Genomic DNA, 17377 nt, shown 5'->3' on the forward strand with positions numbered 1-17377 from the left:
TTTATCCTGATTCCTGGATCTCTTCCTCATCTTACACCTAAAATAGAGAATGGAATTTGTGATCCAGGAGGCCAAACTTTTTGGGACCCCAAGGATCATAGCGAACACTAAACTGTCCAGATTAAAAATGTTCTCACTGCGGACCATAGTGCTTAAATACATACTGACCTTCATATTAACTCTCTGTTATCAAAGTTATTTGTCTACAGGGAAACCTTCATAGATGACGGCACCAATGAGGAGAGCGGAGGACCAGAACCACATGATTGAGAAGATCCTAAACCTCACCCTGGAGATCATCTACCTGCTGACTGGGGAGGTGAGGAGGATTCTGGGAGGTCACATGACATCACTGTTATCTCTATTAATAAAACACAGACCTGACCGGAGAGGTGAGGAGGATTCTGGGATTCTAACATGATATTCCTATTGGTTCCTCAATACAGAGATTTCCTCCTCTGAAGTCAGGTGATCATATGACCATCACAGTGCCTCCGTGTGACTCCCTAAAACCTGAGAGACACAACATGCAGAAGATTCTAGAAGTCACCAAGAAGATGATGGAGTTGCTGACAGGAGAGGTGAGCGGTGCTGGGAAGGACGTCATGATGGAGAATCAGCCGCCCCTCACATCACCGGGTAAGAGGAGACTTTATTGTAAAGGAGAGAGCAGTACGGAGGGTCCACCTAGATCCCCCATCATCTGATAAACACATAGAAACAATGTATTCAGTCAGTGTGTGTGTTTCCTACAGATGGATCCAGTAATGGGAACCCACCAGAGAGATGTCCCCGTCCTCTGTATTCCCGGGATTCCACACAGGAAGGTCACACCATCCCTCACCATCATCAGGTAGATGAGGAACAATCACTGATAGTATCATTAGGATCTGTACATTATCTGCATTGTTACCATTCATGTCATTTTTATTATATATTCAGAGTGGAAACCTGAGAGATTCTAAAGTTGAGGTTAAAGAAGAGATAAAAGAGGAGGATGATGAGGATGGGGTGATGGAGGAGTCAGAGTTTCTAAAAATACACAAAGATCTGTACCAGGACACCATGGAGGAGTCATCCAGCTACAGAAACCCACCAGAGAGATGTCCCCGTCCTCTGTATTCCCGGGATTCCACACAGGAAGGTCACACCATCCCCCACCATCATCAGGTAGATGAGTGACAATGATTGGTAGTCCTGATTTATATACAGCATGTTTGTTACAATGAATGTTTTATTATATATTCAGAGTGGAAACCTCGGGGATGATAATATTGATGTTAAAGAAGAGTATAAAGAGGAGGATGAGGAGTATGGAGTGATGGAGGAGTTTTCAGAAGGACACAAGGATATGATGGAGCCACCTAATACCAGGAACCCACCAGAGAGATGTCCCCGTCCTCTGTATTCCCGGGATTCCACACAGGAAGATCACACCATCCCTCACTGTTACAAGGTTGGTGGGACGGCACTTATACAATACAGACTCATGGAGACAGTGAGGTTGATTTACTAAAGCTGGAGAGTGCCGAATCTGGTGCAGTTGTGCATAGAAACCAATCCGCTTCCAGATTTTTTATTGTCAAAGATTAATTGAACAAACTGAACTTAGAAGCTGATTGACTACCATGGACAGTTGCACCCTTTTGCACTCTGCAGGTTTAGTAAATCAACCCCACTGTGTAGATTTCTTATGTGATGTCACAATAATAAATCTTATATTTTACAGATGATATTCTTTCTCATTTTCTTTGTTTAGAGTGGAGATCCAATCGATATAGAATTTGAGGTTAAAGCAGAAGAAGAAGAGACGTATGTGAGGGATGATCAGCAGTCTATGGAGGAGGATGGAATAACGGGGACATTTATAGAGGAGGACACTCCTACAGAGATCAGCACAGGTGGGTCATTAACACTGAATACATTCAATATAAAATTGTATCGAGTGGTTTAGGGTTTTTAAGGTGCCAATACATCAAAAACACATGATATTAAAATATCAATTTTTTATTATCAAAAAATGATAAAAGCATCAATAAAAACAATTCTCACTCTTAATGAAGTTGTGTACAGACAATTCCTGACAATGCCACAATTCCACAACATGTTTCGCTGTATAGCTTCTTCAGGAGGGGAAGGGAATATGTTAAGGAATTCCAATCCAAATGATAGCAGGACTGTACTGAACTCCTGCCTGGTTAAAGGAAGGAAAAGAGAGTAATAAATACTCATAAATCGTCTATTGAAAACTGAAATCCAATTCCTAGACCAAGATAAGAACCTACCTAAGGTGTCCCATCAAGAGTGTTGGCGTCTTCCACAAGGTGAGCAAAGCAATGACGCTCGGCTCTCAGGGCCCTTATGAGGGCCTCTCACTGCTGGCATCTATAAATATGCCAATAGCGGTGCGGACGCCGTGTTCATTGCGCATGCGCAAGGTGAGATATGACGTAATGTGCAAGACGTGAATCACCAGCCGCCATCTTGAGTCTTCCCAGCACCCACAGTGGCAAGGCCCATTAGCAGTATGTTAGGAGGATGGACTAAATACATTCCTCCACCCATACTGCTTACTGATTGGTCCAGAGTAGGGCGGGGACTGGGTGATATCAGCCTGTAATACCCTGGTCACTTTCCTGAGCTGTGTTCCCCGTCCTATATTCCTGTATTTCTCTCGGATAATCTTCCTTCTCTGTGCTGCAGACACAATTTATGTCTCTAGACTGGATTTATAGAGATTCTGGGGTTCAGCTCGCAGCAAAATGTTGATTTTTCACCATAGGTTTTAGGTAACCTAGTAATCTGGGACATTGGATGCCTTGGGTATTCTGTTCCATGCCTTATATGTGCGTTTAAAAATGTAAAAAGACTAATTGTAAAGCATGTGCGTTTATACGCATGGCCAAAAGAACTTTGTTGGAGGACATGGTAGAAAGTTTCCAATCAAACAGTTTATAAATTGTTCCACATTCTTTGTGGTGAACGGTCTTGCATACCCGTGCGGCTTAATTTATGTTAGCCACACTATCCGCACCATGCGCACAAGATTTGGGGAACATCGGAGGTTTATTGAGAAGAGCGTAGACAAACACAGAGTACCCCAATATTTCTCTGTACCCTACAACATAAAGACTGTCAGTTTGTCCCTCCGGCATTGAGGAAATTCAAGTCAGTGAGTGCAGTCTCAGGAGATGGGAGGCAGCGGTGTGGGACCTCTGCAACTTGTCTCGTGAACATTCAAATTTTCACTGATTACTGAATACCAAAATTATGAGTCCTGACCGTTACACTGTATAATTTATATTGTACATTACATACTCCTGACCCCTGCACTATATACTCTATGTTGTATATTACATACTCCTGACCCCTGCACTATATACTCTATATTGTACATTACACACTCCTGACCCCTGCACTATATACTCTATGTTGTACATTACATCATTCTGATACTATATAGTCCTATCTGTTGTATCTTCTACAATATGTTGTACATTACATAGTGCGGACTTCTGCTCTCTCCCCTCTACCCCCTGCTATATATACACATAATATGGATTCTCTTTTGTTACACCCATTTTCTCCTTTGATTGGAGGACAGAGCTTTAACATGGTGATACTAATGTAATAACATCCTCAAACTTTGGAACCTTAAACAGAAAGTGATAATGAGGGAGGAGTCAGTAACCCAATGATGGCGGTCTTCAGGATCAGTCCAGTCTTCATCTTGGTTGTTCTCCCCCATCCTCACTCTCTGACCTTTGGTGGGGCTCAGCCCCGCTGTTATTCATGACTTAATCATGGACTAAATAAGGAAGTGCAGGACTTCTTGTGTTGGGAAGATGGCAATGAGTGATAGAGGGGGAGGGGACACTCGTCCTATAATCTCCTCATCACTGTCACTCCTATAATAAACAGTTCTCGTTGTTTCCTCACTCTCTGACTAAGGTCCATGAATAAAGAAACGAACTGGTAGGAGATCAGAGGACCCATTTACTAGTTACCTTGAGGGTGGAATTGTAAGATCCTCAAAGCTCCCTTATGTGGGCGGAGTCCTGGTTTAGGGGAACCAATCTGCTGATGTCTAGTAATAATCTTTGTATTTCTATTTTAGTAGATGGACGGGAGATGAGGAAAACCTCAGAGGATTGTCTCACTTTGTCTCCAGACTGTAAAGTAGAAGATGAGGACATCACACAGTATAGTCCAGGAGAAAACCTGGCTACCTCAAATGTCCATCCGGCACCACACAGTGTAGATGGACCATCGTATTCCTCTTATCCTGAGGAACCTCAGACTGTGAGGGACAGTGCCGGACCATCGTATTCCTCTTATCCTGAGGAACCTCAGACTGTGAGGGACGGTGCCGGACCATCGTATTCCTCTTATCCTGAGGAACCTCAGACTGTGAGGGATGGTTCCGGACCATCGTATTCCTCTTATCCTGAGGAACCTCAGACTGTGAGAGATGGTGCCATCTATCCAACAGATAAGAGGTTTTCCTGTACTGAGTGCGGGAAGTGTTTCCATTTTAAATGCAATCTTGATGTGCATAAAAGGTTTCACACAGGTGAGAAACAGTATTCCTGTCCCGAGTGCTGGAAATGTTTTGTACAAAAAGCAGATCTTGTCACACATCAACGGTCTCACACAGGTGAGAAGCCATATTCCTGTGCTGAGTGTGGGACATGTTTTTCAGACAAGTCCAATCTTTACAAACATCATAGATCCCACACGGGGGAGAAGCCGTTTTCCTGTGCTGACTGTGGAATTTTTTTTGCACGGAAATCCCATCTTTACACACATCAGAGATCTCACACAGGGGAGAAACCATATACCTGTCCAGAGTGTTTTAAATGTTTTTCAAGGAAATCCAGTCTTTCCATACATCAGAGTTCTCACACGGGGGAGAAGCCGCATTCCTGTCCTGAGTGCGGGAAATGTTTTTCACGGACGTCTGTTCTTTACAGACATCAGAGATCTCACACAGGGGAGAAGCCGTATTCATGTCCTGAGTGTCAGAAATGTTTTTCAGTGAAGTCCCATCTTTACAGACATCAGAGATCTCACGTGGGGGAGAAGCTACTTAACTGTGCTGAGTGAGGGAATTATTCCTCACTGAAGCCCTGTCTTCCTGTACATCAGGGATCCCACACAAACCTCGAGGTGTAAAAGTGCCTTAAGTGCGGGAAATGTCTTCTATATGAATTTTGCTGGACATCACAGCTCTCATGTGGGAAAGAAGCACACCCTGATATACACCTCAGATATACTCCATGGCTGATCTTCATCATGTAAGAAACAGTTCCTAAGGAGATCAGAGTTCACCAAAGACATCTATGTGTTGTACTCTGTTGGCCATTGATAGCAGTAGAAAATAAAAAATGGAACCTTTACCAGGGAATTCCCTAGTCGTTGTAGTCACTGTTCATATAGTGATTATGGTGGACCACCTTGCACCCAGCGTGGGTGATTCTGCCAAGATACAGCTTCTTCCAATCTGGAACCAGGTATTAACGCTGAGCATTGCACCCAAGAACTAGAGGACACTAGCTTAGCAGCAAACTGGAACTGCATTTATTGTAAATTCACACAGAATATATACCACACAAAATCAGGTAAAGGCTTGATCATATCATCCTAAACAATGCAACTGTAAACAGTAATATCAGTACTGCTAACATAAACAGTATTCCTAATTAAAGAGTAAGCCAATTAATAACTACTCACTAACAGCTAACTGTGATCTAATCATTATAAAAACATAAACATCCCACAATAGTTTGGTAACGAGGTGAAGAGGACACAATACTAGCGGACAGACAGAAACAATAGGTGACTCTATTAAATTGGGAATTCACACCTAGGAGGCACACAATGGGGAAATTATACCATGAGAGAAAGACAGCTTAGTTAACAGATTGAAGCAGGAGACCCCAGCATTGGGTTGTTTTGAGCTGAATATGTTAACATCTACTCTGTGTCTGGGGGGAAGGGGCTTTGCTGGTTTGGGCATAGAGATCCCAAATCTGTATCTGAGTCCTAGGTTCTCAGAGTCTGTATGTTCTGGGGAAACATGGATCCAAATCCGATTCAAAAGCCAGGGCCCATAGTCAGTAGGCAAGAGGCTACCTTGCAGTCCCCTCCAAAAGTCCCTGTCCTGGTTGGGTCTGTTGCAATGATTTTATAAGATCATTAGTCCTATCTAATGTCCATAATGTGGTATTTCACATTTTTTACTGATGGAAACATTTCTGGAAAAATACCTCATTATGGCCAATATATGTAGCTGACAATCCTAGGAAAACACTGTGTTACACTACATTCAGAATTTCGCCTGGACAAATGCATGTTGTGATAATTTTGTGAACTGGGCAGCCCAAACACTCTTTGATAAAAACCAGGGCAGCCGTGTTGTTTAGAATTTGGAGGTGATATGTATAGCCTTTCCATGTGCACCTTACTGCAAAGGCTGGTTATAGATTGGGTTGGTTGCCATCTATCTGCACAGCTTGCCGGCAGAATTTGGCGTGGGGACATACTGGATGCCTTTAGCTATCATTGTGCTCTTGCTGGGTGTTCATTGTGTCCTTATGCCTCCAAGGAGGAATGGGCTGCCTCCAAGCAAACCTTCCCTTAATCTATCCACTGCTATATGTGCTCCTACCTGGAGATTCTCAAAACTAGAGAATTAGGAGCGCAGTATACAGAGGAGCCTTGGCATGGGCACTGCGGCTTACACATATATTTGCAAATGTGTGCAACTAGAATCTCTGTTTGTAGCGTGATTTACTAGAGGGGCCATTTTGTTTTGGCCCATCTAGCAAAAAATATTTTTCCTCCAGGGATTCATTTTATAATATATAAATGGAACGCACTATGCTTTTTAAGAAAAAGAAAATATATCCTCCAAGGATTTTATGATCTTTTCCAAAGTCATCTTCCAGGACGGCTTAATTGAGATATAGGCCCCTCCCACCTAGCACAGGAAACACAATCCACATTAGCTTAAATACAGGTGAGAGGCAGTCCTCCTCAGTTTTTTGTGTTTCCTTGGCCAGAGAGTATCACTGGTGGGTGGGTGCTGTCAGGTTTCGTGCTAGGTGGCAGGAACCTCCCGACCCTGGCCTTTCCTGTACTGGGGCAGTGACCCTGGGGAGGGTGTCAGGGAACTCAGGGCCCCCCGGTACCACTGGAGCGGGAAGGGGGGGATGGACGGACCCCTCTCCCTCTAGTTTTTGTCTGGTGGGGGGTCTTAGTGAGGCCTTACCCGGTCCTCGGAGATGCAGAGTCTGCAGAGTTCCAGCGGTGCCTGTTCAGGGTGTTCTCCGTGGGTCTCCTGTGGTGTGTAAACCGGGAAATGGGGAGACGTTAGCCCAGTGTTCTCTTCCGACCTCATGGGAGGAAGTGGATGTGATGTCACGGGCCGGCGTGGCGGAAGTGACACAGCGTCTGAGGGAATTTCAAATTTCTTTGCAGCCAAAGCCAGGACTGGGCCCCAAAAAGAACAGACGCCACTGCATGGGTTCGGCTCCAATCCACAGGGCCGAGCCGGAACCTCCCTGGACAGACACTGAGCAAAGGGCCGTGCCTAGACGGCAGGCACTTATAGGACACAGCAACCTCGGCTCCCTGTACATCTATGAAGGTGGCTGCTGCAGAGGAAGCGGATTGGGGGATGCTGGCGGATCCTGGCCCTCAGGTAAAGAGTGATGGGGGTCATTTGTTCTATTTACCTAGCACCTGTGGAGGGGCACCAGTCGGGGCTGCATTGTTTTATGCTGCTGGAGGGGGCCACGTGCAAGGTGATGTCTCTCATCCCCTGCACATTTTGAAATTTATTTTTGTAAATTTGTTTTGAAAATTAGTTTTGAGATTTGTTTTGATCTGGGCTATTTTTACAGCTGAGATTCGCTTGTGCCTTGCAGGGTAAGAGCCGCGAAGAAAAAGACGGTGCGGTCTCAGGGGAGGTCCCCAGAAAGAAATGTGCCTCATGCAAACAAAAGATGTCTTCAACCTGGAAAAAAGTGTTATGCCAGGACTGTATGGATGCCCTAACTAAAAAGGAATCTTTCTCCATGTTTAGAAAATTCCTTGAGACCATGAATTCTGAAATGGTTAAAAGTTTCAAACCATTCAGGTCTTCCTTTCAAGAGCCCGGTCCAGCGGACGCATCTCAGCCTAGTACTTCACACTCTGTCGGGGCACCTCAGGCCCTTCCATGCATTCTGGGAGAACAAGGGGTGTAAGAACAAATAGAGGTAGAGAGAAGGCCAATGTGCTACCAATGGGGTATGGGATGTATGCGGTGGAGTGAATATGAATCCAAATGTGTAGATCAAAAGGTAATCTACAGAAAGAGCAGCCAATTGTGTAGTGTCACCACATACTTACTGTAATAAGGAGAATGTAAAAAAAATCGGCGCTACTTTCTCAATGGGCAAAAGCCCACTGTAATAAATATAGAATAATTTAATAGAATAAAATAAATTAGATGTGTTGAAAAAATATAGTTCATAAAAGGATCCTAAAACATCATGATTCACATATAAAACAATAATCAAAAAACGTGCAAAATGACAAAAGAAAAAAGTGGATACATTGTATAAAAGTGCAAATAATAATAGGTGCTGAGAAATAATGGGCCTGATTCATAGTACAGCGAACTGGCGTTTTGGTGGGTTTTTTGCGAACCGGCGAATTCGTACCTCAGAAGTGGTATTCAGAGAACGGCGGGCGGAAAATAGCGCCTAGTGTGAGATTCATTAAGATGCAACAAGGTCAGAGCGCGACTTAAAAACACGCCAGCTAAAAGCTCGACTAAAGTTTTGCCAAATTTTCCCCTGTACCCCCAAAAATCCCAAATAACTGTGGAAGGTGTGGAAGACAATTTGGAGATGACTGGCTTTTAAAAAATGTCAAAAAATGACTTAGAGAGATATCTGAAAAAGTGTAGAAAGGTTAAAAAGCTCCTCCAGCCCCGAGCTGCGAACGCGCGAATGTGCGCATGCGCAACGCCAAATAGGCTCAAAAACTTCCGCTAGCGCGATTTTGGGCAATTTCTTCTTTGAATACCGATGGAAAATCCGCTGGCTCGCCCATAGAAAATGGAAAAAACCGGCGGATTGGAAAAACATGCACACTTCTAACAGGGGATCCCTTAGTAAACACCATCACGTTACATACACCTTTCCTGCTAACTTTGAAATAATAACAGTGAAATCTACAGTGTTTATATAAAACCTCCACATTATCTAAATTATCCAACCAAATATTACATTGGGGAATGGGTAGTCATATAGAACAAAAAAAGATGTAAAACATATTTCAAATAAAGATTATTAGCATTTCACAAATATAAAGGAAATGTCACAATTTTGCCAATATTCTATGTGTTTACAAAGAATGTTTTTCTAAAATATAACAACATTTTCTTCCATATGGGTTTGGCCAAGTGTTAGCATTTGACTACCCATTTAACTGAAGGTATATATATATCCCCATACTTGGCTAATTAGCAAAGTATGCCCAACAAACAAATATAGCTTTAGCTCACTCACAATATTGCTGCATATTCACTTATGTGGCATCTTTTGTATTTTGTTCATGTCTTTAGATTAAAAGTTTGCTGATACACATGCCTTTTTCAAACATGAGCAAAATTATTGATGTAAACCTTTGGAGTTTTGGAGACCTCCAAGTGTTGCCCATACAGAGGGCTCCTTCTGGATTCGAACTTACAAACCTACAGCATGAAGGCAGACTCCCTATTGATTGTGCTATTTCTCAGTCCTTACTGCCATTAAACAAGCTCCTGTCCACTTGTGAGCGTTGGGTGTTTTTCTCATGCTGTCAAAATGCTCACATGGGAACAGGGGCCATTGAACTGAATAGGATTGGACTTTTTGGCTGTTTTGGGAGTTGATCCTTGAGCTGTACAAATCCCCCCAAACGCCACCAAACGCGCTACGTTCACATGTAGGTGTTGTGGTCTGTTTTTGGGGCTTATCAACGTTATTTCCTATAAAAATCCCTTGCCAAAAAATGCATGTCAAAATGCCTGGGAAAACGCCAGCAAAAACGCCCATAAGAACGCCTGATATAATTGCCACGCCAAGATTAGGGATGTTCATGAGTGATGAGTCAGATTGTTGGCTTACATATCTGTTCAATTTTCACAATCTCAACTGCCAATTCCAAAAAGGGGTGTTTCAATTGTTTCCCTAAATATATATCTCGCTTTCTCTCGCTCTCTCATGTAATTGTATGTATTCCTGTATCTAAACCTTCTAAGTAATGACTAGGAAACTTGAAGAGAGAATTTTCTCAATTCACATTTCTATTTCCCTTTTTTTGCCAACTGAGCATGCTCCAAAACACACAGGACACACACAGTTAAATTTTTGCCTGGGAGTAACCATTACTGGGCGTGTCTTTCTCTTGATTATATATAGGTCACTCAGGCTGGAGTAAAGATTTGGCCTAGGAAGAGGTCAAATATATTGTGTGTCACATGCTTTATGGTTAAAATTTGGGGGCCTTTGTTATTTATGGAGGTGTGATTTTGCTGTGTTGTCTGTTATGTTCAAAGACACATAGCGCACTTGACTCTCTCTCTCTGTAAGTATTTTTTGGTGTTAACATAATTGTGTATTGTTCTGTCAATCTGCACATGTATCTTCAGATTATGTGCTCTTTGTTGATGTATATGCTATAAAAGTTGTACAAAGTGTGTTTTGCTTTAAAATATTCAATTCTGTGGCTTCAATGGTATACTGTGGAGACTGTGCCAAAAATAGGTCATGTGAAATGTTTGAGCTGTGTATTGTCTTTGTAATAAAGAGCATGTATCAAATGTTTTTTCAAAATATCTTCATGTGTCTAAATAAAGTTTTCTGGTGGCCACAAATGTATGTTTTTGCCTATTTGTTAGATATGCTTAATGGTTGTGTAAGGTGACTATTTTTGGCGAATTCGCGAATATAAAAAACTGCGTTATCACATTTGTAAATGCAACCGGAAACAAAACTATTTTTGGCTGCACCCGTTTCCGGAAACAGTACAGTTCGTTCGGCAACTTGGGTGATCATGGCTCCTGCGCTCTTTACACATGAGATTGTGGCATTTATCTGTAAGGTAAGGGGGGGGGGGGGTGAATGTGCGAGATGGTAGCTGGGGGGGGTGTCGCTTATCTAGCGGGTGTGCAGTTAACTTTTGGTCTGCAGATCTGCGCATGCACTTTCTGCCTATTAGACGTGAGATAGAAGCTTCCTGTTATAGAAAGTTCCTAGATGTGAACCTGTTCCTTACTGTATATCTATATTGAGATATATATATATATATATATATATATATATCTACAAATCGATTTACTTTTTTATCTATATATATATATATATATATATATATATATATATATATATATATATATATATAATTTTTTTTAGTTTGTTTATATATATATATATATATATATATATATATATATATATATTTTTTTTATTTATATATATATGTATGTATATATCTATATCTATATATATATATATATATATATTAAAAAATATATATATATATAAAAAAATATATATATATATTCACTTTACATACACTCGTGAGTAAGGACACAGCTTGGCATGACACTGCTCACAAACCATAAGTGACAGGGATAACAAACTTAGGGAGCACCGAGAGGGTACCCAGGACTGCAACATATCCTTTTTGTTGCTGGCCAGCTTGCCTAGGTAATCTATCATGTCATAGTCCTGGATCCCCTTAACATGGTCCCACATGGTTTGGGAGCAAGGCAATGTCAAGGTGCACAAAATTTCCTAGGGAGCTGGTGTATTTTCATGCATTGAGAAAACAAAGAAGGGATTGCTTCAATTTAAGTACATTTTCGTTTAACATACATGCCCTGGTCCCATTGTGTACTTAAAGGGGGGTATGCCTGTATCTAGATAGATTTGCTTGCTTTCTACTTTTACACAAAATGAAACACAATTATCTGTGACAGATTGCTCTGACACTTTGGAATCTGTCTACATAAAGACAAATGGATTGTCCCTTTTCATATATGCAAGATTACAAACATTATTATATTCCCTAAATAAATTATGCCAAAAATTATTGCCTTAAAAACATACATACACACTGCAAGCTCTGCACCGTTTGTCTTGTCTGACACTCTTACCATAATAAGCTGGATCTGCACACAGCAGCTAATTGGTTCACCTGAGATGGAATCAGTGATCACAAAAATCTGGAATGGTCATGTCTTCAAAGGATTGCCTTGAACAAATCACCTCTAAACGAAACACATGAGTGTATAATCACTTGTCTTAATGGATCACATTCCCAACACACCCATCTCACACTGCCACATGATAATGAATGGGGGTGTCCATTGCAAGTTAAATACACCCCCAGATCCCATTGCTTTGTTAATTTACAGATCTAACTGGAATCTGATGGCACTGCTGTGAACCACTATGCCATCAAATTCTGCTGGGGACCTTTAAAAAGGATTATGTGTGATTGTGTGGATAATTATGCCACCTTAAATTCGCATCTCCCACATACCATGTGCAACTCTTGCAGGAATTGCGAATCAAGGATAATTCAGCACAGCATAATGAACAGACACATTGAGGAGTGTAGGAGCACACCGTCAGATTCCCCGATCACACTATGGGGTTTTAACTCCTCCATAATTTTGCCACTTTGGAAACCAAGTGCTTACTTTATGTATACTTTTTAGACGGAACTCAAATTTCTAATAGGGTGATATCATTGCATGAGATTTCCCCTCACTTCCTGTCTTAGTGTCACCAAGACAGGAAGTGAGGGGAATATCACTGTGGGGAAATAGCTTGCAATTGTTGCCTTATAATGTCCATAGTATATATAAAAGGAAAGAATTGCTGGCTATATCCCCACCGGGAGATTCCCTCACTTCCTGTCCTGGTGACACCAAGACAGGAAGTGAGGGGAAATCTCCTGCAATGATATAACACTGTTACATGTTCTAGTTATGTAGCAAACTTAAGAATATACAAAGCAAACATCTTTTTTTTCCCATTTTGGCAAAATCATGGATTAATTAAAAAACTATCTTTGTTTGTCCCGTGGCTTGCAGGAAAAACATTTTGCCTTGATTACACCATCAACACAGACAGGGGAAACCCTCCATTGTGTTCTGCCGGTGCTGCCCCTGCCAGGAAAACACAGTGATTATTGCTAGTGGCTACAAGAGATGCTAGCGATAAGTGTGTGTAAAATCTGACAGACTGGTTGTACGTTGTCCTCAAGGTGATCGATCAATCAACTTGGGTACCTTCAGCCTGGCCATACATAGTTTAAATCTGCATCTCAAATGAAGCAATCCCATTTACATATAACACTCCATAAAGGAGAATGGAGGGGCTTATCAGGTCTGCGTCAAAAATTAACAGCCACACCCAATCAGACAGCTCATGTTAAAAGGGACCTGAAAAGCAATCTGCATGGCTTGCTTTTCCAAGCATTGGCTAGTTTAGTGAGCCTGGACTAATAACAGTCACTGTAATGCTACCCATACTGCTGTCCTTTTAACATGGTGACAAAAGTTGATACCTATGCTACATGTGTGTAAAGTTACTTGCACCCTGCTAAATGGACAGCAATAAGGTTGTAAATACAGTGACTGCCTGTCCCCCCCTGATGGCGGCCCTGGGTGTGTCATGAAAGGCCAATTGAGAAAATGGCTATATCATGTAGAGGAAATCACCAGTTGGGGCAACCTATGTCATGGAGGTAGATTTGGACATCGATGTATATGTATCACCAGAAATGGAATTCTTTGATCGACAATATCTCAAAGACGACCTAGCATGTTATTTGAAGACTGTACTATTTTGGACATACTTGGACTCAAACATACACTGCTCTTTCCACAGCTCCTCCTCCTCTGGGGGTATGATAAAGTTGTAGCGGGGTTAAATATGCCTAAAGATACTGTTTGATATGTGAGAAGGAACTAGGCTCCCTCTACTGGTAGCTGCATGGAATTTCCCGGGCTGTGACTTCCTTTTCATAAGATGAAGAAACTACATCTCCCATGCTGCTTTGCAAGATCCAGGGTGCACGGCTGCACCGCACGGCACTATGGGGGAGGCTATTTAAAAGGAAGAGAGAGGCTTAGCCAGGAGGGGGGGGCGCCTTTCTGTGCTGGACGTTGAGGAATCAGCGAGCGAGAGTGGAGGACTGATGCTGGATATTGGGCCAAAGCCTTTTAGCCTGGAGGGACGACGTTGAACTGTCCTCTTTCAGGCACGAGACACATTCCCGGAGGTCATACTGCTGTTTGCAGAGGCCGGAAGTGATCCACCAGAAAGACTGCGCGCGGCTGACATATAGCCAAAGGACTGAGACCGCAGTGGAGCGCGCGAAGGAGAAACTTCTGTTGGTGAGAGGGCACATGCCCAATAACTGACTTTATCTGCCAAAGAGACAGCTTTATCTACAGATAGCGGTAGCGCAACAGGAGGTAATAAACCCTGGGGTTTATCAGCATATTCTCTCAGGAGACTCATAGACAAACAATAAAGTCTGAAAAGGAGTCGCCAGAGGCTTATCTCTCTCGCAGAAGTTGTTGCTCAGTTACACAGACACCCTGCGGTGACAACTAACAGCTCGCTGTCTTTCTCTCTCTTGATCTTCATTTCCTAATTTGGATTACAAATGAGCTCTATTCAATAACCTTGCTAGCGAAGATCAAGAAGAAAGAAGAGAACTCTGGGGGAGGGACTCAGATAGGCCTACCTATCTGGTACTGTGTCTAGCCTTAATGAAGGAGGAGTGTGGGGGTATTTCTTTTATCTTTTTAAAGTTGTTTTAAGTAACCTTTTATGGGCTTGTATGGTATTGTATCTCCCTTACTCAATTTGATACATAGTAAACTAAGTTTTGATTAATTACAATCCTGTGTGCTGTTCCATTGTGTCACCCAGAAGGACTACTGTTAAAGAAGGTAACAAGGTACTGTTGCATATTGAAGTATTGTATTCCAATTTGTTTATCCATTTGATAGTCCAGTCCTATTCAGGGTCAGTTGTGCCTGAGGAGGGATCGAGCCAATTTGATTGGGTTGTTAGGCAGGGAGTAGACCCAATAATATAATCAGCAGCTCCTGCGGGGGTGGTGCTACAAAGTTAATACGCATCTTCACCAAAAGCACAAGATGATGTGTCGTGTCCGGATGAGGCTGCGGTGGAGATTCATGTTCCAGGCTCGGGTGGTGGATCTGCAGCGGGCCTGGAGTGATGCCAAAAGGCGATCACCCAGGCTCCTGCTAAAGGCTGTGGAGCAAATCTCCGGTAAGTAAAAATATACATTACATGTGACCAGATAGGTTACAATTTTTTGGGTAGGCGGACATGTGTTTTGGTATGCAACAACACTAATACCAACACCCCCCCCCCCTCCCTCTCGCTCCTACCTTTCCTACCTCCATCAAGTGTCTCTTCACAACCTTTAATACTACTATGTACATTCGTATTTTTTATGTTTCTTTTTTTTCTTCTGCTTCTAGCCAAAGCGGACGGCCGGCACCCTCTTGTGCTTTTGGTGAAGAAGGGGAGGAGGAGGACGGCCACACTCAAATATGCCTTCAGAGACAGCGAGCCATTTGAGCAGCTGAAAATTGTGGATCGTAAGTAGAAAATAAAAATGGTAGAAATTTCAAATCTCTAATCACATTTTACAGAGCCCCCTTTACATCGGAGTCTCCAGACTTACTACACTGTAAGAGGGAAGTGTGAAGACTCTGATGTAAGGAGAGTTCTGGGAACCATTATTTGAGGGGGGAAGCTGGGGACTCTGGTGTAAAAGGGAACTCTGTGGTCCCCAAAGCTCCCCCATACATCTGAGCTTACAGAGACCCCCTTACACTTCCCTTCCTCAGTCCACCACAGTCAAGGGCACAACAAGTCCCACTGCAGAAGGCTACCTGCTTGGACTTGTACTGCTCTCTGTAGGGGACTGAGGAACTACTGCCTGCTATGCTAAGACTTGTAGTGCCCTCTGTTAGGGACTAAGGATTCCTCAGTCCTCAACATTCTAGGGCACTATAAGTCTCAGCATAGTGGGCTGTCATACCTCAGTCCCTCACAGCTCGGGTCAAAAACAACAGAGTTAAACATCTAAAGGACAACTCCAAACAAAACCACCAATAATGGACAGAGTCCATATGCTATATAATGTCAAAGACCCGCTACCACTCACCTTCCACCTCGGGTGCTGTCATTGTGTAGGGCAAAGGGCTCCATCTACACCATGTTTGGCTTTCAGGTCAGATATGCAGGACTTGCTCAGCTCCACTCTCTTCCCTGGCAATTGACTCTGGCGTCATTGAGGGTCTTTCCTCCTCTAGAAAACACCCAGGGGCCCTCTCCTTGTCCCCCAGCCACCCAGGGCCTTCTTCTCCTCCTCCTCCACCAACCATTTTCGGACCCTTCTAACTTCCCTGGGGCTACTCACCCCCTTTGCATAGTAGACACCACAAATCTATGACCAGCCTGCAAAATATCAAGTCTGGGCCTGGTTACCTGTATGTTCCTGGTCCAGGGCAGAGCTCTCCTCCCAGAGCAACAACTGATAAAAGCAGAGTGAGTTGACCTGCCAGTCACTTCCTACTGGTGCAGGTACACACCTACCGATTCCTCAACATCTTAGGATAACATGATCAGACGGCCAATCCCCAGTCAGAGAAGGAGGAGTAAGTGTCAGCGGACAACAGACACCTGGCAGACGCAGTGAAGGGACTGCAGCACACTGCTGCAAATTTTAGATCCGAGGATTGAAAGCAATCTTTTACTTGGGAGATTTCCCTGACTGCGCCCTTCGAAATGTTGGTGCTTCGCCACTGGCCGCAAGGCCCCTGTAGGTGCGAGGCCTTAGGCGACCGCTTAATTTGCATGGTGCCCTCCTGTTTTAAAACATGGTCAATGCATCTCATTGGTGTAAGTGCACTTCTATGTTCTGAATTGTAGGGGCATTGAGTATGGTGCTAGCATGATGAGAGGTTACTGCCTATTTGTGTCCATAAATAATATATAATGTTTTTCTTTTATTTTAGAAACCAGTGATGAGGATGTGGAGGCTCAGCCTTCTCAGGCCCACTGTAAGTAATGTGGATGTGCTGGTGTGTTGTGTATTAGGTCTAACTTGGAGGAATGATTGTTTGTTTTGTTTTCTTTTGTGGTTGATGTCGCTTCAGCAACAGAGGAGCCTCAGGCAGGGCCAAGTTATGTGGATCCGGGCCAGGAGGAGGAAGAGGCCAATTTTTCGGGGAATGACGAGGACCTGGGCTCTCCTCAAATGGGAAGTAAGTATT

The 17377-nt window shown here is 43.0% G+C and overlaps 1 protein-coding gene across 1 annotated transcript in view; it reads left to right on the top strand.

The window, feature by feature from the left end:
• Nucleotides 1-527: 527 nt before the first annotated feature.
• The window catches only part of LOC309543788 (uncharacterized protein), a gene marked incomplete at both ends in the record, with an annotated part of 34356 nt that continues 17506 nt past the window's right edge, over nt 528-17377 (top strand). The window contains 6 exons of the mRNA XM_082276225.1: nt 528-639; nt 756-853; nt 943-1170; nt 1250-1456; nt 1760-1901; nt 4118-4850. Coding sequence (XP_082132351.1) covers nt 528-639; nt 756-853; nt 943-1170; nt 1250-1456; nt 1760-1901; nt 4118-4850 — 1520 coding nt within the window. The remainder of the gene's footprint in view (nt 640-755; nt 854-942; nt 1171-1249; nt 1457-1759; nt 1902-4117; nt 4851-17377) is intronic.

This window comes from Pelophylax lessonae (genome assembly GCF_965119305.1).
Source record: "Pelophylax lessonae genome assembly, contig: HAP1_SCAFFOLD_350, whole genome shotgun sequence".
Taxonomy (NCBI): Eukaryota; Metazoa; Chordata; class Amphibia; order Anura; family Ranidae; genus Pelophylax; species Pelophylax lessonae.